At 48.2% G+C, this 25,320-nt stretch overlaps 1 protein-coding gene across 2 annotated transcripts; it reads left to right on the top strand.

Annotated features, from left to right (window-relative positions):
• Nucleotides 1–1,333: 1,333 nt before the first annotated feature.
• LOC127581436 (uncharacterized) lies at nt 1,334–23,921 on the top strand. 2 transcript variants are annotated; one of them, XM_052035858.1, is made up of 5 exons: nt 1,414–1,458; nt 2,395–2,547; nt 18,270–18,378; nt 18,468–18,792; nt 22,130–23,921. In XM_052035858.1, the coding sequence occupies exons 3-5, from the start codon at nt 18,283–18,285 to the stop codon at nt 22,261–22,263; spliced, it is 555 nt and encodes a 184-aa protein (XP_051891818.1). In that variant the 5' UTR covers nt 1,414–1,458; nt 2,395–2,547; nt 18,270–18,282; the 3' UTR covers nt 22,264–23,921. The 2 variants fall into 2 exon arrangements, with proteins under 2 accessions (XP_051891817.1, XP_051891818.1); XM_052035857.1 differs by lacking the exon at nt 2,395–2,547 and having other exon boundaries at nt 1,334–1,458.
• The last annotated feature ends 1,399 nt before the right edge of the window (nt 23,922–25,320 follow it).

Genomic DNA, 25,320 nt, shown 5'->3' with positions numbered 1-25,320 from the left:
TCTGGCGCTGGGAGGCAGCGACTCTACCAGCTCCGCCTGTAAATGAAAGCCAAGAAACTGCAGATGCCGAAAATCTGAAATAAAAGCAGAAAATGCTGGAAATACTCAGCAGGTCAGGCAGCACCTGTGGAGAGAGAAACAGAGTTAACGTTTCTGGTCCCAGTCCACTTGTCAGAATCATAGAACACTACAGCACAGAAAACAGGCCATTCGCCCCTTCTAGTCTGTGCCAAAACTTTATTCCGCTAGTGCCATTGACCTGCACCCAGTCCATAACCCTCCAGACCTCTCCCGTCCATGTATCTATCCAATTTATTCTTAAAACTTAAGACTGAGCCCGCATTTACGTCAGATGGCAGCTCGTTTCACACTCCCACCACTCTCTGAGTGAAGAAGTTCCCCCTAAATCTTTCCCCTTTCACCCTAAAGCCATGTCCTCTCGTACTTCTCTCTCCTAATCTAGGTGGAAGGAGCCTACCCGCATTAACTCTGTCTATACCCCTCATAATGTTGTAAACCTCCATCAAATCTCCCCTCATTCTTCTGCGCTCCGAGGAATAACGTCCTGGGGAACAGAAAAAAACATGTTAGTTTTCAGCAGCAGCACAGAAGGTAGGGGAGAGACAGTAGCCATTGGCCCCTGCACTTTGTCAGAGCTGGAGAATCCAATAACTGGAATTCCTGGTGCCCGCTAAGCACCACCCGCCCACTGGTCTATTCCCAAGTGGCTGCTCAATCCCCACACACAAATGGTTCCTGGATCTCTGCACTACCCTGAGCCTGCAACCCTCCCAATGCCACGGCCACCTCGTGACTCACTCTGTCTCCTCTCATTTGCTAAGTTTTTACTGGTAAAATCTGATGTTGCAGAAAGCGTACTGATTTGCAAAACCCAACTCCCCGCAAACTAGCAGAGGCGCACTAGGAGTCAGTCCCTGGGAAGCCTGCTCGCTGCAACACGACTTGGCTGTTGCAAACCTTATTAACATCCGCGGCTGTCTCTTCCAGAAATCCAACACAATGAATCCAGTACCAGAATCAATGCAAACATTGCAGCCATTGAATTAACCCACTGTTTTGCAATTCTGCATCGAAGAAATAAAAACGTTTTATCTTTAAATTGAAGGGTTTTCAAATGCAATTGCTCCTAAATTGCAAATGTGGCATGGATCTATCCCTAGTCGGTTAATCGCAGTAAATTTTGGTCCGGGGAGAAATTAAATCGTGAATTTGGTTTTCCCCAATAGCAGCGGGGTGGTAGTGAGCCAGGCAGCCGCGCCGACGTGCACCAGAAGTGACGAGAGACGGTGGGTGGGCTGCTGATATTGTTGAGCCTGGGAGCTGGGAAATGTCGGCAGTGCTGCTGTTGCATCACCTGAGAAAAAAGCGGTGGCAGGAGGAGGAGGAGGAGGAGGAGGAGGAGGAGGCAGAGGGGGAGGAGAAGGAGCCGCCGCACAGGTAGCGCCCCACACCCTGCGGGGCTTTGATCTATTGATTTACCCCCTGCACTGGGATTCCCCCGCCTGTGCTGGGCTGCGCTACCATCACACCAGGGGCAACCCTTGCTCCGGCGTGGCCTGCTCTCTCTCTGTCTCTCTCTCAGCACCTCCCACCAGGCCAGCTTGCTGTGCATCCGAGGGGGTCAGTGTCAGTGGCACAGTCCCAACTCTGAATCAAAAGCTTCAGCACCCCCCCCCCCCTCCCCCAGAGACATGAGCGCACAGGGCAAGGTGCCCCACTGAGGCGGTGCTGCCCTGCCTCTGGATCAGCCCCCAACAGAAGCTGCCTGTAGAACTTCCCACCTGTTTGAAAGTCTGGGACCACACTCAACCCCTCGACTTCCAGCACAAAGAACAGGCTGTCTGCACACTGTCCCACCAAATGCCTTTGGAATGTGAGGTGGGAAATCAGTGAGTTCTGATCCTGATCCATGTATACAAGGTTTCTCCCTGAGATGTAACCTTGCCACTTCCTATTTTGTTTTCATTTTGGCTGCAAATTCAGCTGATTTTCCCCCATCGATCTGACAATTTGACCCCATGTTTATTGAGTCTGAGATAGACACATTTTACTATCATTGATAAGGGGCTACGTGGGAGGGAAGGGTTAGATAGATCTTAGAACAGGATAAAATGTCGGCACAACATTGTGGGCCGAAGGGCCTGTACTGCGCTGTAGTGTTCTATGTTTATAGATGTAAGTTGGATGCTTCACAGCTTGGCTGTGTCGAGACACTGCTGCTTTAGTGACGTTACCATTTCATTACCCCACGAAGTGGTGACCTGTTGAAGCATAGAGTGAGGCGGAGAAGCCGGCCTTTGAACTGAGGTGTCCGATTAATTCTGGCCTCAGGAATTTTTTTGTGTCAAAGTGGATGTTGTAATTTTTTTCCAGAACGTATCTTTTGTGATCTCCCAAAAGTGCTGCCATTAGACAATGGAAGTGGAAGGCTTGGCAACGAATGCAAATGAAGAGTTAAATTTTGATTCCCCCTCTCCTTTTGTTTTAAAGCCCAGGCTGAAGTTTTCTTCTTTGGCTTCAAGAAGGGCAAGTCTCAGTTTGTCTTTCTCCACCAGTATCACTGTATTTAAAATGTTTCCTTATAGCTGTGTGTGCGAGCTTTTGCTGGGTGCAGGCTATATATCTTTGCATTCTAACTGTTTACTAGCTGTAGATTGCGTTGAGACTTCCTGGAATTGAATTGCCGTGACAATCCAAGGAAAATTTTTTGTATTTGTTCATGTTGTGTGATCTGGGCAAGGCCGGCATTTATTCCCATCCCCTAACTGCCTTTGAGAAAGCGGTGGTGAGCTGCCGTCATGGATCACTGCAATCCTGATGAGGCTGCTTCCATCGTGCAGTTTGGTGGGAGTTCCAGGATTTAGATCCAAACACGATATATTTCCAAGCTGGGATGGTATGTGACGTGGGGGTGTGGAGAACCTGCAGGTGTTCCCTGCTGCTTTCGGCCTTTGTCGATGAGATCGTGGGTTTGGGAGACGCTGTGGCAGTGGCCTGGTCGAGCAACTGCAATGCATTTGTGTCGAGGGTACGCACTACAGCCACTGTGTGCTGGTGGTGGTGGGAATGAATGTTTAGGGTGTGGGACGGGGAGCTCGGTTTGAAGTGAGATGAGGCCAGGGACAGATCAGCCATCATCATATTGAATGGCAGGGCAGGTTTGAGGGGCCGAGTGGCCTACTCCTGCTCTTATTTTCTTATGCATGGGAAGCAAGATTTAACTGCCCCATGAAGCTGTGTCTCTTGCCGTCCCACCAGCAGTTATTCCTGAAACTGCCAGCACCCTTGGGTCTTCTTTACTGGGAGTCAGGCAGACGGTCTTCTAGTTTCGTTTCATGGAAACACAAGAGACTGCAGATGCTGGAATCTGGACCGAAAAAAAACCCAAGCTGCTGGAGGAACTCGGTGGGTCCGGCAGCATCTGTGGAGGGAGAAGGACGGTCAACGTTTTGGGTTGGATCAGGTGCAGGGTCTCGACCCGAGACATTGCCTGTCCACCTCCTTCCACCAGCGCTGCTTGACCTCCAGCAGCTCATTTTTTGCCTCCAGTTTGGTTTATCTGCCTTCTGACCAGCCTCTTTCAGTCTAGCAGGGCCTCCTCTGTGAGACTGAGCTGTCAGTGGAACGCGGCACCTCGGCGGGATTTCCCCAGCCCTTGTGTCGGCTGACAGCCTAGTTACTGCCGATGGAGGCACTGCTTGCCTGGACTTTGGGAAATGCGGGACTCCCACCCCAGCCTCCTCCGGCTGGGAGGTGGCCTCCTGTTGTAAGAATGTGCCAGGGAAAGCGCCAGATGAAACTGCATGTGTGTGATGAGCTTTGGGAAACTTGCTCATCGTTGGAAGACCTGCCCCGTTTTACTACTGTTGAGAATAGAGACTTTTGACCACTGTGTCATAATTCATCATTGGTGAATCAGAATCAGGTTTATTATCACTGACGTATGACGTGAAATTTGTTGTTTTGTGGCAGCAGTACAGTGCAGAGACATAAAATCTATAAATTACAAAAATAAATAAATAGTGCAAAAAAAAGGAATAACAAGGTAGTGTTCATGGGTTTGTGGACTGTTCAGAAATCTGATGGCGGAGGGGAAGAAGCTGTTCCTGAATCGTTGATTGTGGGTCTTCAGGTTCCTCTACCTCCTCCCCAATTGTAGTAACGAGAAGAGGGCATGTCCCGGACGGTGAAGGTCCTTAATGATGGATGCCGCCTTCTTGAAGATGTCCTCTATGATGGGGAGGGTTGTGTCCATGATGGAGCTGGCTGAGTCTACAATCCTCTGCAATCTCTTGAGATCCTGTGCATTGGAGCCTCCGTACCAGGCGGTGATGCAACCAGTCAGAGTGCTCTCCACCGTACATCTGTAGAAATTTGTAAGAGTCTTTGGTGACAGACCAAATCTCCTCAAACTTTTAACGAAGTAGAGCTGCTGGGTTGCCTTCTTCATGATTGCTTCAATGTGTTGGGCACAGGATAGATCCTCTGAGATGTCGACACCCAGGAACTTGAAGCCGCTCACCCTTTCCACCGCTGACCCCTCAATGAGGACTGATCTGTGTTTGCCTTCCTGAAGTCCACAATCAGTTCTTTGGTCTTGCTGACGCTGAGTGCAAGGTTGTGGTTGCGACACCACTCAACCAGCAGATCTACCTCACTCCTGTACGCCTCCTCTACCAACAGCAGTGGTGTCATTGGCAAACTTATAGATGGTGTTTGAGCTGTGCTTAGCCACACAGTCATGAGTGTGGAGAGAGCAGAGCAGTGGGCTAAGCGCACATCCTTGAGGTGCACCTGTGTTGATTGTCAGTGAGGAGGAGATGTTATTACCGATCTGCACTGACTGTGGTCTCCCTTTAAGGAAGTCGAGGATCCAGTTGCAGAGGGGGGTACAGAGGCTCAGGTTTTGGTTATTAGTACTGGGGGAGTGGAGAGCCAGTGAGATTGCATTGGCTGTAGACCTGTTGTGGCGGGAGGCAAATTGCAGCGGGTCCAGGTCCATGCTCAGGCTGGGGTTAATTCTAGCCATAACCAACCTCTCAAAGCACTTCATCACAGTAGATGTGAGTGCAACCGGGCGATAGTCGTTGAGGCAGCTCACCCTGCTCTTCTTGGGCACTGGTATGATTGCTGCCCTTCTGAAGCAGGTGGGAACCTCTGACCGCAGCAGTGAGAGGTTGAAGGAGTCCTTAAACACACCAGCCAGTTGGTCGGCACGAGCTTTCAGTACCCTCGCAAGGTGTTGGAGCCTAATGGATTGCGAGGGTTCGCCCTCTGGAAGGAGGTTTGGACATTGGCCTCTGAGCAGAGATCACAGGGTCTCCAGATGCTGTGGGGATTCGCAGAGGTGTTATGTTATTCTCCCTTTCAAAGTGTGCATGAAAGGCCTTGAGATCGTCAGGGAGTGAAGCATTAGGCACGGTAGTGTAGCGGTTATCGTAATGCTAATACAGCGCCAGCAACCCAGGTTCGAATCCGGCCATTGTCTGTAAGGAATTTGTACGTTCTCCCTGTGTCTGCGTGGGTTTCCTCCGGGTGCTCTGGTGTCCTCCCACATTCCAAAGATGTATGGGTTAGGAAGTTGTGGACATGCTATGTTGGCACCGGAAGCGTGGCGACCCTTGTGGGCTGCCCCCAGAACACTCTACGCAAAAGATGCATTTCACTGTGTGACTAATAAAGGTACCTTTATGCTGTTAGGCTTCTCCTTATAGGAAGTAGTGGCATGCAAACCCTGTCATAGCTGCTTATTGTTCTTGTTAAGGCCCACAGTATATGTAACAACAGTACACCAGACAATAGGAGCAGGTGTAGGCCACTCAGTCCCTCAAGCCTGCCCCGCCTCTCAGTGTGATCAGGGCTGCTCTGCCTTGGGCCTCATCTCCTCTTCCGTGCCAGCTCTCCACAGCTCTTAGCTCCTCGATCTTCCAAAAATTTATCTATCTTGTTTATAAATAGCACCAGTGTTCTGAACTCCACAATCCTCCAGGGTAGGGAATTCCAGATTCACCACCCTCTGCAGGAAAAATTCCCAGCGCATTCTTGTTTTAAGCGATCACCCCCTAATCTTGTAACTATGTCCCCTAGTGGAAAATCTCAATACCTGACCTTGTCGAGCTCCCTGAGGATCTCATATACTGACCATCCCTTGGTTACAGATGGAGACACAAGATCCTGCAGATGCTGGAGTCTGGAGCACTCCAGATGAAGGATTTGAAACATCGACTGTCCATTTCCCTCCACAGTCGCTGCCTGACCCACTGAGTTCCCCCAGCATCTTGTTTGTTGTCCCAGGTTACGAATGCCTGACATATGGACACCCGTAAATACGAACGAGCTCCCACAATGTTATTAAATTCAGAAGTCTGATGCACGTAATACATTGCAGGATGAGTTTTCTCTCCACTCTTAGTAATTGTTCTTTCTGATCAGTGTTTTTGATGCCACCCATCACAATACTGTGGAGATGTGGTTACCATATCAAGTGATTTTTGTGTATTTTTCTGACTTGTGGACAAAATCGACTTGCGGGCATTTGTAAAAGCAGAACCTATTCGTTACCTGGGGGCGGTCTGTATTTCAGTAAGACATCTTCTCATTTTTCTAAGCCCGAAGGAATACAAGTCTAACTTTTTCAGTTGTTCGTGATGGGGTAACCCTCATCCCAGGAATTAGCCAAGTGCATCAGTCTACACTGCCTCCAAGGCTAGCAGAACACTCAACCTTTGCTCCAAACCAATCTCCAAACAGTACACTTTGGTCCTTTGATGAGTTTATTCCTTCTGTTTTAATGCTGTCCAGTTTAGCTGTATCCCCACAAAAGAACATACTGCCAGCTCTTAAAGACATACCCTATCTCCTGGCCCTGACCTTCACGTCATTTAAGTCGGCGATAATAACTCTGATTCTGATTTCTCTGGGGTTGTTTGGTTGTTGCTGTTATGGATATACCTCTGGGCACCTCTTAAAGATATTAGGGGGATCGATGTGTAGCTTTTCCTCGATTGCTGAGAGGATGCATTCTCAGAATCAGGTTTATTATCAGTGACATATGACGTAAAATTTGTTGTTTTGCGGTAGCAGTACAGTGCAAGACGTAAAAATTACTATAAGTTACAAAAATTGGAAATTCTTAGGAAATGCTTCCTTAAGCAAAGGTTTTGTAAGTTGAAAAGGCTGAATGAAATACACTGTGGGAGTTTTGGTGCAATTAATTCCTGTGGTAGAAGAGTGGCATGCTATCGGAGTGAAAAATGAAGGCAAAAAGTTAGTGATATTGTAGTGAAAATTAATATATTCAAGCTTTGTAAGTTAACGAATGTCTGGTAGTCACATCTTGGCAACTTGTTACATAAGGATTCGTCATTTGGTGCAGTTTGGGTTTCCTGCCCTTGTACAATTCCGGATTGATAACATCCTACCTTGCATCCAGATTGGGAAATCGCATCAATAATGGTGAATCCTGTTCCTAGAAGTGATTGAACTTTTACGCCAGAACCTTTCTAATCAGGAGATGCTTGAAAAGTGACCCATGCGGATTCTCTGTTTGATAGACCTGTCATTGTTGCATGATCTTTTGGAAAGTGCTCAGGGAATGTGAAGTTTGTCAAACTTTCACCCATCTGTCAGGATTCTACATGTTAAGGTGTGGATTTTGCTGGCATCTCATTGGCTGTCAGCCAAGGGGCGGAGCTCACACTGGCAGATATTCAGGCCCTGTGTGGTGCAGGCCTTGCCGATCAGCAGAGAGGAGGGCTCCCATTGGGGGGGGTGGCGGGGGGGGGGCTTGCTCCTGAGAGAAACTTCATTGGACGATTGGCTGTGCTTTGAAAATAGCGACTGGGGAAAACATGATCTGTTTCTGAGTAATCTTGTCATGTCTTACTGACATTTTCCCAGGGTCAAAATGTCTAATACTAGACGGCATGCATTTAAGGTGAGAGGGGGTAAGTTCAAAGGAGATGTGTGGGGCAAGTCTTTTTTTAACACAGAGTGGTGGGTGCCTGGAATGTGCTGCCAGGGGTGGGGGTGGAGGCAGATTCAATGGAGGCATTTAAGAGGCTCTTAGATAGGCACGTGAATGTGCAGAGAATGGAGGGGTATGGACATTGTGTAGGCAGAAGGGATTAGTTTAATTAGGCCTTTAATTACTAGTTTAATTAGTTGGGCACAACATCGCGGGCTGTAGGGCCTGTTCCTGTGCTGTCCTGTCCTATAGCAACACACAGAGAAGCCGGGAGGAACTCAGTGGGTCAGGCAGCATCTATGGAGGGAAATGGACTGTCAGCATTCTTTGCTTCCTCTGGGCACTGACTCTAGAAGTTGAACATGTTCCGATGAAACCTTAACTCTTCCAATCAGAGGAAAGCTAAATGAAAACAAAAGAATGTAGAAATACCTGCTTTTAGTAATAATCCAGTTAGTTGAAACAAACACTTTCTAGTGAATAGAAACCTAAACTTGAATGTATATAACAGCATTTGCTAGGGATGGCGATGCAGTTGATTGTGTTCAGTGTGTGAGATGGCCAGTACTGCCTTTGTGCTGGCATCTTAAGGAACTTTGACTTGTTATTGAGCTCAGGTCTAAGTTGTGGACATTGTGATGTATCAGGGATGAGGAGATTTATCTGGACTTTTGATCCAGCCTCAGTTGTGGCTTAGTAGGTAGTGCTGCTGCCTCACAACCCCAGCGACCCAGGTTCGATCCTGACCTCCTGCACTGTCTGTGTGGAGTTTGCACCTTCTCCCTATGACCGCACGGTGTTCCAGTTTCCTCCTACGTCCCTAGGATGTGCGGGTTGGTAGGGCTACCCCTAGTGCGTGGGTGAGTGGCGGAATGTGGGAGGAGTTGACGGGGAAATGGGGAGAATAAAATGGGATTAGTGTGAGGAAGTAAAGGATTAATAAACTATAACTGTATTCATATCTTATAACTGATGAGGACTGTGGCTACACAAAATACTGATTAAAAAGGTGGTTCGCAGGCCAGAGCAGCAAAACCACTTTTTCTGGGCTGGGTGCTGAGTGATAATTGCTGTGTCCGGGACTTAATTGGCTTGCAATCAAGTTAAACTATAAGGATGATGGTCGCACTTAACGGGAAATGGGAAGGCTGTCCCAAACAGTGAGTGTGATACCTGTCTTTGTGTCTCTTGATTGCAAACCAATTAACTGAACCTTGGGTGCGATGCTGTTCTTTGTTTCTCTGCAGTTGTCCTTTTGTTTCTTTGCTGCTCAACCCAGAACCGTGGCGCCTGGCTCATTAAAGTGTGCGTGACAATGTTTGTATAAATTACTGTCTGCCCCCTCTGTAGCTCGGAGAACTCTGCTGCGGACTCTACCTGAGAGTAAGGAGGTTTCTCCCTAGTGCTACATTGCTAAATAAACGCGTTTGAATTAACCTGTGGCACTGTGTGATTTTACAGCAGACAGAAGTGGGACTTCAAAATCAGGTTAACAAGTGTATATGGGTGCCTGAAAAAGGACCTGTTTCTATGCTGTGTGACCCTGAGTCAGAAGGGATGGTGATGGTTAGCATGGGTAGAAGATTGGTTAAAGGACAGAAGACAGTGGGAATAAATAAGGTTATGTTAATGACTTGGACACATCACTGAATGTCCGTGAGGCTGGCTCGCTGTGGGAAGGTATACTGTGAGGATGACTTGTGATTGCAAGGAGACAGAGGTAGGTTAAGAGTGGACAAGAAGATGGCAGATAGAGTTTCATGCAAGTTTGTGCACTTGGTATGAAGAATAGGAAGAACTTTAAACCGTGATTATACTGGTGTCAAAGGTATCTTGGGACATTGGTCCATAAAGCACCAAGTGACCATGGAGGTACAATAAACATTTGGGAAAGTAAATGGAACTTAGAAATCAAAATAAAGCAGAAGCTGGAGTTTTGCAATAAAACGGAAAATGCTGGAAACACTCTGCAGGTCTGGCAGCATCTGTGGGAAGAGAGACCGAGTTAATGTTTTAGTTCTGGTGAAGGGTCTTCAGCCTAAAGCATTAACTCCTCCTCTTTCCACGGGTGCTGCCTGAGCTGCTCAGTGTTTCCAACATTTTCTGTTTTTAGAGCTAATGAGACATGCAGTGTGAAAGTAAGAAAGTCTTGCTGAGATTGGGAAGAACTGTGTGAGAGCTTAGCATGGAGGTCCAGCCCCTGTTCCAAGATAAGGATATACTTGCTTTGGTCTTGGTACAACCTTTGTTCACTAGATGGATTCTGGGTTGAAGGAGTTGTCCTTGCATGGGACAATACAACACAGGTACAGGCCCTTCAGCCCACAATGTCTGTGCCTACATGATGCTAATTTAACCTGCACATCTGCCTCAATTCCCTGCCTGTTCATCTGTATGACTAAATGCCTCTTAAATGTTGTTATTGTATCTGCTTCCACCAGTTCCCCCGACAGCACACTCCAGGCACCTACCACTCTCCGTGTGAAAAAGAAACTTATCACGTAAATCTCTCACCCTAAACCTACGCTCTCTAGTATTTGACATTTCCACCCTGGCAAAAAGACTCTATTCACTAATCTATGCCTCTCATAATCTTATAAACCTCTATCAGGTCTCCCCTCAGCCTCCAACGCTGCAGAGAAAACAACCCGAGTTTGTCCAACCCCTCCTTATAGCTCATGCTCTCTAATCTGGACAGCATCCTGGTGAACCGCTTCCGCACCCTCTCCAAAGCCCCCACATCCTTCCTGTAATGGGTGACCAGAACTGCGCATGGTTCTCCAAATGTGGCCTAACCAGAGTTTTATACAGCTGGAACATGACTTCCTGACTTTTATATTCAACACCCTGTTCAGTGAAGACAAACATGCTGTACACCTTCTTTACCATCCTATCTACAAGTTGCTGCTTTCAGGGAGCTATGGACTTGTATCCCAAGATCCCTCTGTATATCAATGTACTTGTGCATGCGACAATGAACTCGACTTTGACTTTGACCCTTGCTGACTGCCCTCCCTCTGGAGATCTTCCCTCCACAGCTCCCAAACTCAGAGTCCCTCAACCACACATGGCCCACTTCTACTTCCTGCCTGAGGCCACAATGGTCACAGTGCATTGTCCCTGCTTTTCCTTCCAACCTCGGTTCCTGTTTCCTCTTGCTCCTTATCTTCCCTGTTACATCCGCAATATTTCACAGACTCACTGCTGCTCTAACAGTTTCCTGTCCCAACCAGCTCATTGTGGCCACGGATAGCTATCCCTCACCACCCCTACCCTGTACCAGAATAGGTTGAAGTCCCGGACAGAGCTCACCTGAGACCCCCTTCACACCCATCTGAACTCATTCTCGCATCGGAGCCAAGGGCATAAGTTGTTCAGTCGCGTAACGCAGATAAAAGCTGTTGCTGTGGGAGGCGTGTGGGGGGCCAAGCCATGCCGACCTCTTTGTGGGAGATGTGGAATATCCTCGCTTGAGTCTCTTCCTTCTTCTCCCCACTGTGTCAGTGATGCTTTCAGCTCTTGTCCTAATCCAGTGAATTACATTGCTTTGCGGCCAGTTCCACCCCTCCCCTTCCTGTGGTCCACCTGGCTGTTCCCTTCCTTCTCACCAGCTGCATTTCAAGGCGCGGACAAGTAACAAACATTCGTTATAAGCCCACAGCAACCCTGACAACTCATCTCCCATCCAGTGCAATGGACGCCATTGCTTTACCTCATCTGTTCTGATGTTACTAGTGCTTTGAATGGATCTTCATTTTTCCTCCACTGAGGTGTCCCAATCTGTTGTTGACCGGGTCCCTGCAGGTGCCATTTTCTCTCCCTCTGCTCTCTCCTCCGCAGTAGAGTTCCCCTTGTCCTTGCTTTCCACCTCAGCAGCCTCCGTGGTGAATGACTGGTTCTCCAGCATCTCCGAGTCTGCAGTGTGACGCCATCACCGAACACACCATCTCCAAAGAGACCATTCTGTTGGGGAAGCTTGTGCACGGCCTTCGTCTCTCCCCATACAACGACACAACTGCTACATCCGTCCAATTACCTACTCCCTTTTCACTGCCTGGGGCACACAGTTCCTCGGCGAAGCAGTGCGTTGAATCCATTGCTGACGATGTGGTTACTGTTACACATTGTGTAACCTCTTTGCAGAACATTTCAGTTCTTAAGCATGGCCCAAGCTTCCAGTTTTCCTTCCCATCCCAGTTTGGCCTTCTCTCCTGTGGATCTGCACCGTTCTAATGAAGCTCCAGTGCAGACTCTTCCAGAACACCACCGCTTCTTCCAATCTGCTGCATTATAGTCTTTGCAACTCGGTAATTTCAGCCGAAATGATATTCCCAGTATTTTCTGTTTTTCTTTCAGATTTCCCACATTAGCAGTATTTTCCTTCTATAATTTCAAATAACTCTGCTCCCATTTTTTTTAGCTCCTGTAACCAGTTCTTCCCTTCTTTGCTGTCTGCCTTGCCAGACTTGTGTAGCTTTGCAGCATCAGTTAACCTCTCTGGTTTCCCACCCTATTACACACCTCATTTCGTCTCCCCTCCCTCCGCATCCCAAGACCCACTTGTCTCCAATCTTTCTCGGTTCAGATGGAAGTTCATTGACCTGAAACGTTAATCCTTCCTCTTCACAGCTGCTGCTTGTCTTGTGTTTTTTCATCATTATCAATTTTTCAGATTTCTAGGATTTTCCATTTGGCTTGGGGAGATTTCCTTTCTGATTGGCTGCAGCTCCTTCCAGTAACATCACCAGTTTTTCTCCTGAAACCCATCTGGTTGATTTGAACTTGCTGTGTGCAGATTGGTGGCTGCATTTCCACTATTACAACAGACACTACTCTTCAGAAGCTCAACGTCTGTGAGGTGGTTTGGAATATTCCAAGGTCACATAGAATTGCAATCGGTTCTCTTTTTGGACTTTATATTTGTTCATTTGTTGTTGTTTGAAAGGGAATTGTGATTGTGCTGCTCTTTGGAACTGATGTGTGTGTAATTATAGAATAATATTCACAAATGTTATAATTGGATAGTCTTGAACAGATTTCCTCCTGTTGGTGTAAGGAAGGCGCTCAATTTGTTAAATGCAACAGTTTGAAGGAAAATGGCTGGACAATTTAAGAAAGATAGGTTGCAGATAATTCAGTCTGGGTACTTGTTCATTGAGGACTTTAGAAAATCAAAAGCAAATGCTGGAAATCTAAAACAAAACGACGGAAAATGCTGCAAACACTGAGCAGGTCAGGCCGCATCTGTGGGAAGAGAAACGGAGGTCACGTTTCGGGTCGGAAGCCCTTCGTCAGAACTGGAAAGGAGACGAAAGGAAGCTTGTTAATCTGCGGGGAGGTGGAGGAGGGGGAATGTCTCTGTAGGGTAAAACCAGGTTATCTGTTCAGTGAGTGAACAGGAGCAGTTAGAGAACAAGGTCATAGACAAAAGTTGTGAAACGCAGAGCGGGAGGACGTGCCCGGCAGGTTCTGGGGGAGCAGCAGTGAGGACTTCTTGCTCTGATTTCGTGGGGCACAAGAGCTTGATCCTGCTCTGGAATTAAAATATACTTGCCATTTGGTTGCTCCTGAGTTGAAGCAAGTGTGGGAGCCTACTGATGGATCAGTGTATATTGACAAATGTACTTTCCCCCAGCTACGGTGTCCTGTGGGGACTTGCCTACACTTTCTTGGCTCCACTATTGATAGTTGTCTTTAGCAGTCTGGGCTCTGCCATCATCCCCTCCTATACCTTTTTGAACACTTAAAGCATCCCTCCTTTTGGCCAAGATTTTGGACACCTGTCCTAATAACTGTACCTTTGGAAGGAAATGCTTTGGGTCAAGTCCCCAGAACACGCAGTGCGTGTGGCGTTCGTTCAATTTGTGGTGCTCCTCCTGCAGAGGAGCCGGCCTTGTCTTTGGGTAGAGTTGGGCCGATTCCTGTGTGTCCACACTGCCTGTTTGTGCCTCCAGCTCTTCTGTCAGGTCTAGAACAGTTTTGTTCTGCTAGGTAAACCGTTTGAGTGAGTCTGCGGGGCAGTATGGTCACAACTTCTTTACCACTGCAGCTACTAGGATTAGAAGCCAAAATAAGAGTTGAAGATGCTGGAGACCTGGAATTATTTAACAAAAAATATCTCCTTGGTCACAAGGTCAACTTTGAGGGGACAGATAAGTTTGTGCATTGGGTACAAATCCTCAATTCAAATTAAAGTTTCCCAATAGAAAAAATAATGTTCACTCCTCTGAAAATTACAAAGGCAGAACTACACAAGCTACAGGCCATGGGGTGGCAGCAGGGGCCATGGTCCCTCTTCTGTTTGCTAAGAGTGTAGATCAGTGGCTCGTGCACAGGTTGAAACTACCAACTGCCTTGGAGATGATCCAAGCCTGTTGCTCTGTGACGGTTTTGTCGTGAATCCCAAAATCTCCCCATTGGCTTCAACCTACCAAACGAGCAGTGCGTCTTGCTGAATGGACAATGTCTTCGATGCTGACCTCTGTTGTTGGGGTCTTTCCCACAACCCAGAGCGCAAAAGGTGTCTCTTTGCCAGACTGTCTGCACCCATGTTAAGTAACCTGTTGAATCTCCTTGATAGCTGCCAATCTTCTCTCAGTCTCTCTTTGTCTTTATTTCTTTTCTTAGATCTTTCTTTATTCAACCTGACTTGTATAATGGCCTCCCAACCCCGCTGTACCTGCAGACCCATGTCCTGACTCACCCATGAGGCATCCTGTCCATGCACCTCACAACTTTGCAAAGCCCCAGGTCTGAAATCCAGAGCTTGAGTTCTTCCTCACTGCCCTCCCTGCCTCTCTGTTCCCACCTCTCTCGATTCCAGTTTGATCTGGGCAGATCCATTTTCAATCCACTCCAATCAAGTACTTTTTCCTCATGATGGTACCCTGCGTCGTACACTAATCACTTCCCGAAAAGTTCCCCCACATACACTTGCTCCATTTATGTCTTCATTCCCAGGACTGGAACCAACAATGCCTGATGCAGTGTTGGCCTGGGGAGGCATTGACAGACTGACTACCTCAGCCTATGCTGGGGTGGTTGGGTCTTACCCCCCGCCCCCTCTATCACTGCTCTAGTTACTGTCCGTTTCATAATTCAATCTTCTTCATCCTTCCCACGAACTGGGGACCTATGAGAAGAGCTGTATTCTTTAACTCTAACAATGTGGATTCTCGCCAGGATCTCTGGAGGGCACCCTCTTCCTCCAGCAATGAAATACTTCTCCAAATCAACGTTCCACACCCATTTCCCTCCCTCCCTACATCTCCTGAATACCTCGTGTCCAGGAATACTTAGGTTCGACCCGGGACTTTGTTATTGCCACAACATCCTGATCCCAGGTAACTGTTTATCGCTGCAGCTCACTAACCTCGTTTACCACACTTCCTGGATTTGGACACCCTCGTTCCCTCGGTCTTATTCCGTCCAATCTGGTGCCACTTCTTGTGCTGGTTGCGTTTGTCTCAGCCAATTCTTTTGTGTACAGTTTTGTTTTCTTTTTCATGTTACATCCTGACTTCCATTCCTGTTCTGAATTACTTCAAACCCTCTTTCACACGTTCTCTTACACACACACACACACACACACACACACAATCTCTCCCCCCCCTCTCTCCCCCCTCTCTCTCCCCCCCTCTCTCTCCCCCCTCTCTCTCCCCCCCTCTCTCTCCCCCCCTCTCTCCCCCCCTCTCTCCCCCCCTCTCTCTCCCCCCTCTCTCTCCCCCCTCTCTCTCCCCCCTCTCTCTCCCCCCCTCTCTCTCCCCCCCTCTCTCCCCCCCTCTCTCTCCCCCCCTCTCTCTCCCCCCCTCTCTCTCCCCCCCTCTCTCTCCCCCCCTCTCTCTCCCCCCCTCTCTCTCCCCCCCTCTCTCTCCCCCCCTCTCTCTCCCCCCCTCTCTCTCCCCCCCTCTCTCTCCCCCCCTCTCTCTCCCCCCCTCTCTCTCCCCCCCTCTCTCTCCCCCCCTCTCTCTCCCCCCCTCTCTCTCCCCCCCTCTCTCTCCCCCCCTCTCTCTCCCCCCCTCTCTCTCCCCCCCTCTCTCTCCCCCCCTCTCTCTCCCCCCCTCTCTCTCCCCCCCTCTCTCTCCCCCCCTCTCTCTCCCCCCCTCTCTCTCCCCCCCTCTCTCTCCCCCCCTCTCTCTCCCCCCCTCTCTCTCCCCCCCTCTCTCTCCCCCCCTCTCTCTCCCCCCCACCTCTCCCCCTCCCCCACCTCTCCCCCTCTTTCCACCCCAGAGCCCAGGGATCCAAAGCCTATGTCATTTTCTCCCCCTTCAAACCCTCCTGCTGCAGGTAGTGTCCTGCCCCCGGGTTGTGTTTAAATATCAAGGCCTCCAGTTTTGCTTGGGGTCGGCTCTTGTTGCATCCTTCCTGAAGGAGGCAAGGAGACCCTCAGTCATTCACTGCAGCTTCGTGGACAGGAGGAACTAACCCCATCGGTCAACCAGCTGAAAAGTAAAATGCCGCACACGTGGACAATGTGAAATAAAGGGAAAATGCTGCGGATACTCAGCAAGTCCAGCAGCATCTGTGGAGAGGGAAGGCGAGTTAATGTTTCAGCTCAACCTTTAATTAAAGTTATCTCCTGTAGTTCCAGTGTTTGATTGACCTGAAACATCAACTTCTTTCTGTCTCTACAGATGCTGCCTGACCTGCTGAGTGTTTCCAGCAGCTTTTCTTAGTTGCGACCACCGTGCTGGTCTCTTCAGTTGGCCCCTATGGTGGGTGGGCGGGGAGCAGTGGCTGAGAGTTGGGACTGGGGAGGAAACGGACGGGATGGCGAGCAGAGGTTTGTGGACTGGGCTGGGGTGGTGAAACGGTGGACGAGAGTGGGGAATAGTGGCCGTGGGGGGGGGTAGCGACGGGCAGGGGTGGGTTTGAGGTGGGTGCAGGGTGACAGATAGGCTGGGGTTCCCACGGCTGGATCACTGACCAGGCCTCCCTCAGCAACACCAGCGGTGAGCGGTGGCCACAAACCCACAGCTCTGCCTTGCTGCTCGGATCCTGCCGAGTACATCGGTGCAAAGATGCACCAGTATTTTGGTCACCAGGAGACAGGGGCCAAAGGGTCAGGGTCTGTGGTGGGGATGGACCACCCCTTGGACGAGCTCTGTCCCCCTGGTGTGACACTTTCCCACTGAATGAAGCCCCAAAGCCCCTCCCCTGGATCATGCACGGGATGAGTAGGACAGTGATTATTATGGGCTATCCAGATTGATGGGTCTCAGGCCCTGCTGTTACGCATGAATGATTTGAATAGATAATTAATAACCCTTCATGTTAATCAGTTGCTCACATCTAATACTATACCACCGTAGTGGGCTGTATCTCAAATAACGATGAGTCGGGGTACAGGAAGGAGATAGAGAGCTTAGTGGAATGGTGTCATGACCACAACCTTTCCCTCAATGTCAGCAAAACAAAAGAGCTGGTCATTGACTTCAGGAAAGGGGGCGGTGTACATGCACCTGTCTACTTCAGTGGTGCTGAGGTCGAGAGAGTTGAGAGCTTCAAGTTCCTAGGAGTGAACATCACCAACAGCCTGTCCTGGTCCAACCATGTAGATGCCACGGTCAAGAAAGCTCACCAGCGCCTCTACTTCCTCAGGAGGCTAAAGAAATCTGGCATGTCCTCTTTGACACTCACCAATTTTTATCGATGCACCATAGAAAGTATCCTGTCCGGATGCATCACGGCTTGGTATAGCGACTGCTGTGCCCAGGACCACAAGAAACTGCAGAGAGTTGTGGACACAGCCCAGCGCGTCACGTAAACCAGCCTCCCCTCTATGGACTCTGTCTATACCTCTCACTGCCTTGGTGAAGCAGCCGGCATAATCAAAGACCCCACCCACCCGGGTCATTCTCTCTTCCCCCCCCTCCCATCAGGCAGGAGATACAGGAGCCTGAGGGCACATACCACCAGGCTCAAGGACAGTTTCTATCTCACTGTGATAAGCCTATTGAACGGTTCCCTTATGTGATGAGATGGACTCTCACAATCTACCTTGTTATGACCTTGCGCCTTTTTGTCTACCTGCACTGCACTTTCTCTGCAGCTGTGACACTTCACTCTGTACTGTTATTGTTTTTACCTCTACTACCTCAATGCACTCTGTATCTGCACTGTGTAATGAATTGATCTGTACGAACAGTATGCAAGTCAAGTTTTTCACTGTACCTTTGTACAAGTGACAATAATAAACCAATACCAATACTGCACCCATAGGTTTTGTGTCAATCTAATTGGCCTACCTCATTTAAGGATATTTTAATTATCTTTCCTCCAGGCACAAGCTGAAAATGGACGCAGCACCGGCCGACTCCAGCGACTGTGCAGGTCCATCAAGCAAGCGGAGCAGGACACGGGAAGCTTCTGCCGAAGTGCACAAAAGAACAGTACTGCCATCTATACCGGTTCTCTCAAAGTGCACTTTCTCTCTGCCTGCCTCGCCTGAATTCGTTAACTCTTTTTCCGATGTTTGCAGGTTGTACACCAACTGTTTGACGCCAGCACCTCCGTCATGTACACCATCCACGAGACTGCTGACGAAGAGAGCTGTAAAACCACCAACGGGACGTCCGGCTTGAGTAGTGTGAGCGAGAGCTGCGCCCTGACCACCAATGTCCCCTCCCCGAATAACTGCCCACCATCTTCAAAGAGCAGGCAGCCAACGGGTACGGCCAGTGTGATCAACCGCACACCAGTCGGACTGAGTGATCAGCTGTGTGGAGCGAACAGAGTCTGTGGAGTGAATCAGTTGCATAACAAGAAAATTCAGACCACGATCAAACCCAAAGTCAGAACAGTTGGTAAGTTACGTCTGCCTAAGGAAAGGGTTCCTCCTGTCTTTACTATTTAAAGAAGATTTTTGACATTTTCAGCTAGTTTTCTCTTAATTCTCATTTGTGTTCTTGTCAAGATGACAGTGGCGTGTAGGGAGTTCTTTTCCTACTTCCAGTTGGGTTAGGAGAGTGACTATGACTGTATCCTTGATGCAGTTGAGGGATGCATGGTTGGGAATTTAGACCATAAGATATAGGAGCAGAACCAAGCCATTCAGCCTATCGAGTCTACTCCGCCATGCAATCATGGCTGATTTTCTTTTCCTCAACTCTTTTCTCCCACCTTTTCCCCATAACCCTTAACTCCCTTCCCAATCAGGAACCAATTACAAACTCTGCCTTAAATACATCCGATGACTTGGCCTCCACAGCCCCTCTGTGGCAACGAGTTCCACAGATTCGCCGCCTTCTAGCTGAAGAAATTCCTCCTCATCTCAGTTCTAAACGGATGTCCCTTTATTCTGAGGCTGTGCCCTTGGATCCTGGACTGTCCCACTAACGGAAACACCCTCTCCGCGTGCGCTCTAAACAGGCCTTTCAGTATTAAGTAAGTTTCAATGAGACCCCCCTCTCTTGTAGCTGTGAACTCCTTAATGACCAGGGCATTGGGTTCTGACCTCTTCTGGGACCACACAGTACAAACAGCTAAAGGTTTATCAGAAAAATATCACGTTTCAGTGATTTTTTTATTTTGTAATGTTGGCAGCGCATTCCAGATTTCTGTTTGGTAATGTTGCCCCAATGTGTTCTTCTCAAAATTCTTATTAACAACCCACTGAGTTGCATTTAAGGAAAAGAACATCAAATGGAGAGTTATTTTCACACAAAGGCATGTTTGATGCATTTAACGGTACAGAACAAAGTTGTTCTTGATATTATAGCAGGTGTTTTCTTCAAACATTCTGTAAGTTTGATGGGGAATATCCGAGGTTCACCTAGTGAAGGAACTTGCCAACTACTTGGATAGCAGTGTTGAAGAATCTTTTTGCTTCTATCGGAGCAGAAGGGCCCTGGTTTAATACCTCTTCCATAAGATGGCGCCTGCACTATACCACTCCCTCTAACGTGTCAGTAAGAATTTTGTCCTGTGAGGCGTCCCTATCATGATGTGGGTGTAAGTGTCACCACTGAGCTAAGGCTTGCACCTGGAATGGACATAAATCTCCCACCTTCTCTCTGTAGCCCTTAACCCCCTTACCGATCAAGAACCTATCAATCTCTGCCTTAAACACACCCAATGACTTGGCCTCCACAGCCCCTCTGTGGCAACGAATTCCACAGATTCGCCGCCTTCTAGCTGAAGAAATTCCTCCTCATCTGCCTTCTCTTCCAAGGCTGATCTTCCACAGCTCCATTTTCCTGCACTATCCCCACATACCTCGACTCTCCCTAATATCCAGAAATGGATCTGTTTTGAACGAATGCAAAGACTGAGGCTCCACAGCTTTCTGAGGTAGAGAAATCTTCACCTCCTGTCTGCAGCTTTATAAACCTCTAGTTAGGCTGCATCTGGAGTATTGCATTCAATTCTGGTCGCCCCATTATAGGAAGGATGCTTTGGAGAGGGTGCAGAAGAGGCTTACCAAGATGCTGCCTGGATTAGAGGGATTCTGCTATGAGAAGAGGTTGGACAAACTTAGGTTGTTTTCTCTGGAGAGGCAGAGGCTGAGGGGAGACCTGAAAGAAGTCTATGAGATTAAGGGAGGGATAGGTAGGGTAGACAGCCAGTATCTTTTTCCTGGGGTTGAAACGTCTAATACCAGAGGGAATGCATTTAAGGTGAGGGGGGAAAGTTCAAAGGGGAGGTGTGGTGCAATTTTTTTTACACAGAGAGCGGTGGGTGCCTGGAATGCGCTGCCAGGGGTGGGGGTGGAGGCAGATACGATAGAGGTGTTTAAGAGGCTCTAAAATAGACACATGAATATGCAGAGTATGGAGGGATGTGGACATCATGTAGGCAGAAGGGATTAGTTTAGTTAGGCGTTTAATTACTAGTTTAATTAGTTTGGCACAACATTGTGGGCCGAAGGGCCTGTTCTTGTGCTGTACTGTTCTATGAAGAAGTTTGTCCTCATTTCAGTCCCAGATGGCCCAGTCGGTATTCTGAGACTTGAACCCTGGTCCTAGACTCTTCAGCTGGGGGAAAACTCCCGCCTGTTGAACTCTTTTAAGGTTTTAGATTTGAATAAAAATTAAAAGACATGTGGACAGGTCCATGGATGGGAAAGGTTTAGAGGGATATAGGCCAAATGCAAGCAAATGGGACTAGCTCAGGTAGGCAACTTGGTCAGCATGGACAAGTTGGGCTGAAGGGCCTGTCTTCTGTGCTGTATAACTGTATGAGATCTCCTCTCATTCTTCGAAAAGCTAATACATATAGTCCCAGGCTACTCAATGTCTCCTCACATAGAGGAAACCCACCATCTCTGGAACCACTTTGCTACAAGTGGGCCCTTTCTTAGGCAAGGAGACCAGAACTTTACACTGTACTCACCAAGGCCAGGCACGGTAGCGCAGCGGTTAGCATAACGCTATTACAGTGCCAGCGACCCGGGTTCGATTCCCGCCGCTGTCTGTAAGGAGTCTGTACGTTCTCCTCATGTCTGCGTGGGTTTCCTCCGGGTGCTCCAGTTTCCTCCCACATTCCAAAGACGTACAGGTTAGGAAGTTGTGGCCATGCTATGTTGGCGCCGGAAGCTGCCCCCAGAACACTCTATGCAAAAGATACCTTTCACCGTGTGTTTCGATGTACATGTGACTAATAAAGATATTGTAGCGGCTAGCTACACACTACAAAATGAAGACACAGAGTCGCTGGTTCGAAATCAGAAGTCAAATGAACGACAGGGCGCAGTGCGCCTTTAATATCCCAAAACTTCCCGCGCTACAGTTCCCGCGCTGACGTCACGCGCGGGTCACCTGACCTTCCCGCGCGTGGGCTTTCCTAGCCCGACGATGGGGAAGAAGGAGGGCCCTGCGCCATCTTGGATCGGGGCCTCCGATGACGTTCGCGATGTTGGGAGCCGGTTCGATGCCGGTGCGGTGAGTTGCTACAAGATCTTAATTAAAAAAAAACAGCAGAGTAGACTGAGAGGAGGCAAGAATTGAAAGGCATTTAATCTTTTAAGTAGAAGATCAGGAGTAGATTTTGACCGTGTTAGAAAGAGTAACTTATTTTACATTGACTAATAAAGATATCTTATATAATGAGGTTGAGGTAACAGTTAAATGTAACTTCATATTTATACAGTTCCATTGTATTACCACACTTTAAGCTGCAGTGATATCCTTTTCTCGATTCCAGGTATTCAAGTGGCATTTGGAGAGAAAAAGCTGCTTGCTTCTCAAGAGACTCAAACTGATTGGACTTTCCAGCCATCATTCCCAGTGCAGGATTACTCCTGTTCTGTGAAAACTGAAATCATTGATGCTGTTTAGCTTTGTTAGCATCTCAGACTTGTTAATGAACAGATACTTTTCCCAGAGTTCCCAATAGTTTGTACGTTTTACTCTTTTGTCCTAATGCACAAAAGAACCCCAATAGCTGTATGAACTTCAGGTACACCCTGCCTGGAAGAAGATCAGCTTGTGTACCCCAGAAGCTGTGGACATCACTGTAATGGCAATTTGTAGGTTAGTTGCAGGTGTGAAGTGCGTGAAGCAGCTGGGCAGGTCCAAATGTCTTCAGTTTAACTTTTCAAAAAAAAAATTCTAGTTTTCGTCTGGGAAATGTCTTTGTTAGCTGGAGGGAGCAAAAAAGGAGTTTGTCCTGCCAATGGACTGATTTATAATAAAAACAGAACATTCTGAATCACTGAATGGGTCAGGCAGCATTTCTATAACGAGAAAGGGTTAACGTTTCAGATCCTGGACTTCCCATCAAAACTGACTCGCAAAGCTCCTGATGTTATCAAACACAGGCTTCTCTGGTTAACCTCGAAATGTGCACACTTTGGTGGCTGAGGTGGGCATGCCTGGGGGAGCGGGCTTTTTGATGTGATTGCCAAGTATGTGTTAGACCAGCTATTTGCAGGCAGAATTGGGAAACGTAGCCCTGTGACCAAGTGTTGCTGTTCTCCGAGGTGCTCTCACTCGATGTCCATGTGCTGCTCGTTATGGATGGTGTTTTCACGTGCAGCTCCCTCTTGCCGTCACTGAAGGGAGTGCAAGGAAACATTCTGTGGAGCTAGTTCAACCTTTGTTCAGACCTTACTCTGACAGTAGCAGGTTAAAGAATCCTATTCCCGCTGAATTTGATCAAGGTTTTGAATGAACACAGCGACTGAGCCCTCACTGCCTTCCCGGGTACAAAATTCTGACGATTCTCCACCCTCTGAAGAAACTTCTCTTTGGTTCAGTCCCAAATGGCATTTCCCTTGTTCTGAGACCGACTCCTGGACCTAAGTTTCTCAGCCAGGGAAACATCGCCCCTGCATCCAGCCTGTCGACCCCGTTATGTTTCTATCCTTCCAAGCGCTAAAGAGTATAGACTTGGATTACTCCATCTCTCTTCAACGTGGCAAACTAGCCACCCCTGGAACCAGTCCAGTGAATCTTTGGTGTACTTGCTCAATGGCAAGTAGGTCTTTTCTTAGGCAATGAGATCAAAACTGTATACAGTATGCCAGGTACGGCCTCAACAGGGAGTTCATCCTCTCTGAATAGTATTGTGAAGTCTTCAGCATGGAATCAAGGGGTAGAGGGAGCCTTGGTTTAACATCTTGCTGGAATGACTGTACCTCCCTCAACAAAGATGAGGCAAGCACTGCCTCAAAGGCAAAGCTGACATCTTATTTACAAGTTGTCTTGTGATTATATTACTGCCAGCTTTGGCTTTTATTACATAGCTACTTTTTTCCAATTGGATTTGGTTTCATTTTTTTTGTGACCCAGATTAATTTGCTCGGTGCCAACCATAAAACTTCTTCTAAATGAACTCTGTTGGGCTGTTTTACTGGGAAATCCTGGTTACTTTTACCTCCAGACACAGTACAGACTAGGGAGCTATTCTCTTTTGAACTTTTCTGTGAAGATCAATGTATTGATATGTATCTGACTATATGTAAGAGTCTGGTTTTGCATGACTTTTGATTAAATATTTTTAATTTGATCAATATAAATTTTTTTTTGTATTCAATTCCTGAACTAGAAATAGCACTTCCAACCATTATCTGTCGCTGTGTTACATTCAATGACTGAAGTCATGTACCCAGTTTTAATAAGGAAACTTGGACATATTCTAACTTGCTTACAGCATAGAAGGAAGCCATGTGGCCCATCAAGTCTATGCTGGCTCTCTGAACAATCCCTTTCCTTTTGTTAATTTTCCCCGTAACCTACTTTCCCCGCATTTCATCAGTTCTACTACCCACCTGCGCACTGAGGACAATTTACAAACGGCCATTTAACCTTTGGGATGTCGGAGGAAAGTGGAGCACCTGGGGGAATCCCACAAGGTCACAGTGAGAATGTGCAAACTCCACGTAGACAGCACCGGGAGTTGGAATTGAACCTGGGTTGTTGGAGGTGGTTCTACTAGCTGTCCCACTGTGTTACTGGTCTTGTGGATGAAGGCTGGCTGTTCCCCTCCTCCTACCCTTCCACTGATTCTCGGTGAACACTCTTCTTTCAATGGAAAAGTTGCAGAGAGATTCATGTGACATCTTCCTCGTCATCCCAGAACAGGTCCTCCCCAGGTTACGGCAAGGTTCTGTTCCTGTGAACTGTTTGTCGCAAATCGGAAGAATGGCAATGAACCGAGTTCCCACATGGCAGGAAATATCCGCAGCCCCTCAGCAGCTGGTAAATCCATCCCACCGGTCTCCCGAACGCTCGCTCGTACGTACGGGCTGTACGTAAGCTGGGGAGCACCTGTACAAAGCTGTAACACTAGCAGCCTAGAGCCTGCTTCACCATTGAGGTTTGAGGTGTATTCGGTCAGGTGCAATGGAATTTTGTATGGGTGTGTGTGGGGGGTTTCAGCTCCTTTGTCAGTGGGAGTGCTCTGTTGACCGTCAGACAGCTGTGTTCTTTCAAGAGTGTTTTCCCCATGGTCATTAGAAGGTTCACTGTGGATTCGCTCAGGAAGCCACTCGACCTGTGGTCTCAGTGCTCCAGAGATGGGTATCCTCCACATTTGTGCAGTGGTTCCTGAGTGGCACAGTAGCACAGGTAGTCGAGCCTCTATCTCACAGCTCCAGAGACCTGGGTTCGATCCTGATCTCCAGTGCTGGTCTGCGTGGAGTTTACATGTTCTCTCTGTGACCACGGGGATTTTCTCCGCTGCTCCGGTTTCTTCCCACATCCCAAAGACGTGCGGGTTGGTAGGTTAATTGGCCGCTGTAAATTGCCCCCGGTGTGTGGGCGAGGGGTAGAATCTGGGGGGAGTTTTTGGGAATGTGGGGAGAATGAAAATGGGATTAATGTAGGATCAGGGTAAATGGGCCGGTCTGGACTTGGTGGGCCAAATGGCCTGTTTGTTTGCTGTACAATTTG

Source organism: Pristis pectinata, chromosome 21 (assembly GCF_009764475.1).
Source record: "Pristis pectinata isolate sPriPec2 chromosome 21, sPriPec2.1.pri, whole genome shotgun sequence".
Lineage (NCBI taxonomy): Eukaryota > Metazoa > Chordata > Chondrichthyes > Rhinopristiformes > Pristidae > Pristis > Pristis pectinata.
The sequence above is the reverse complement of the archived record's forward strand: the minus strand, read 5'-3'. Positions and strand labels throughout refer to the sequence as shown.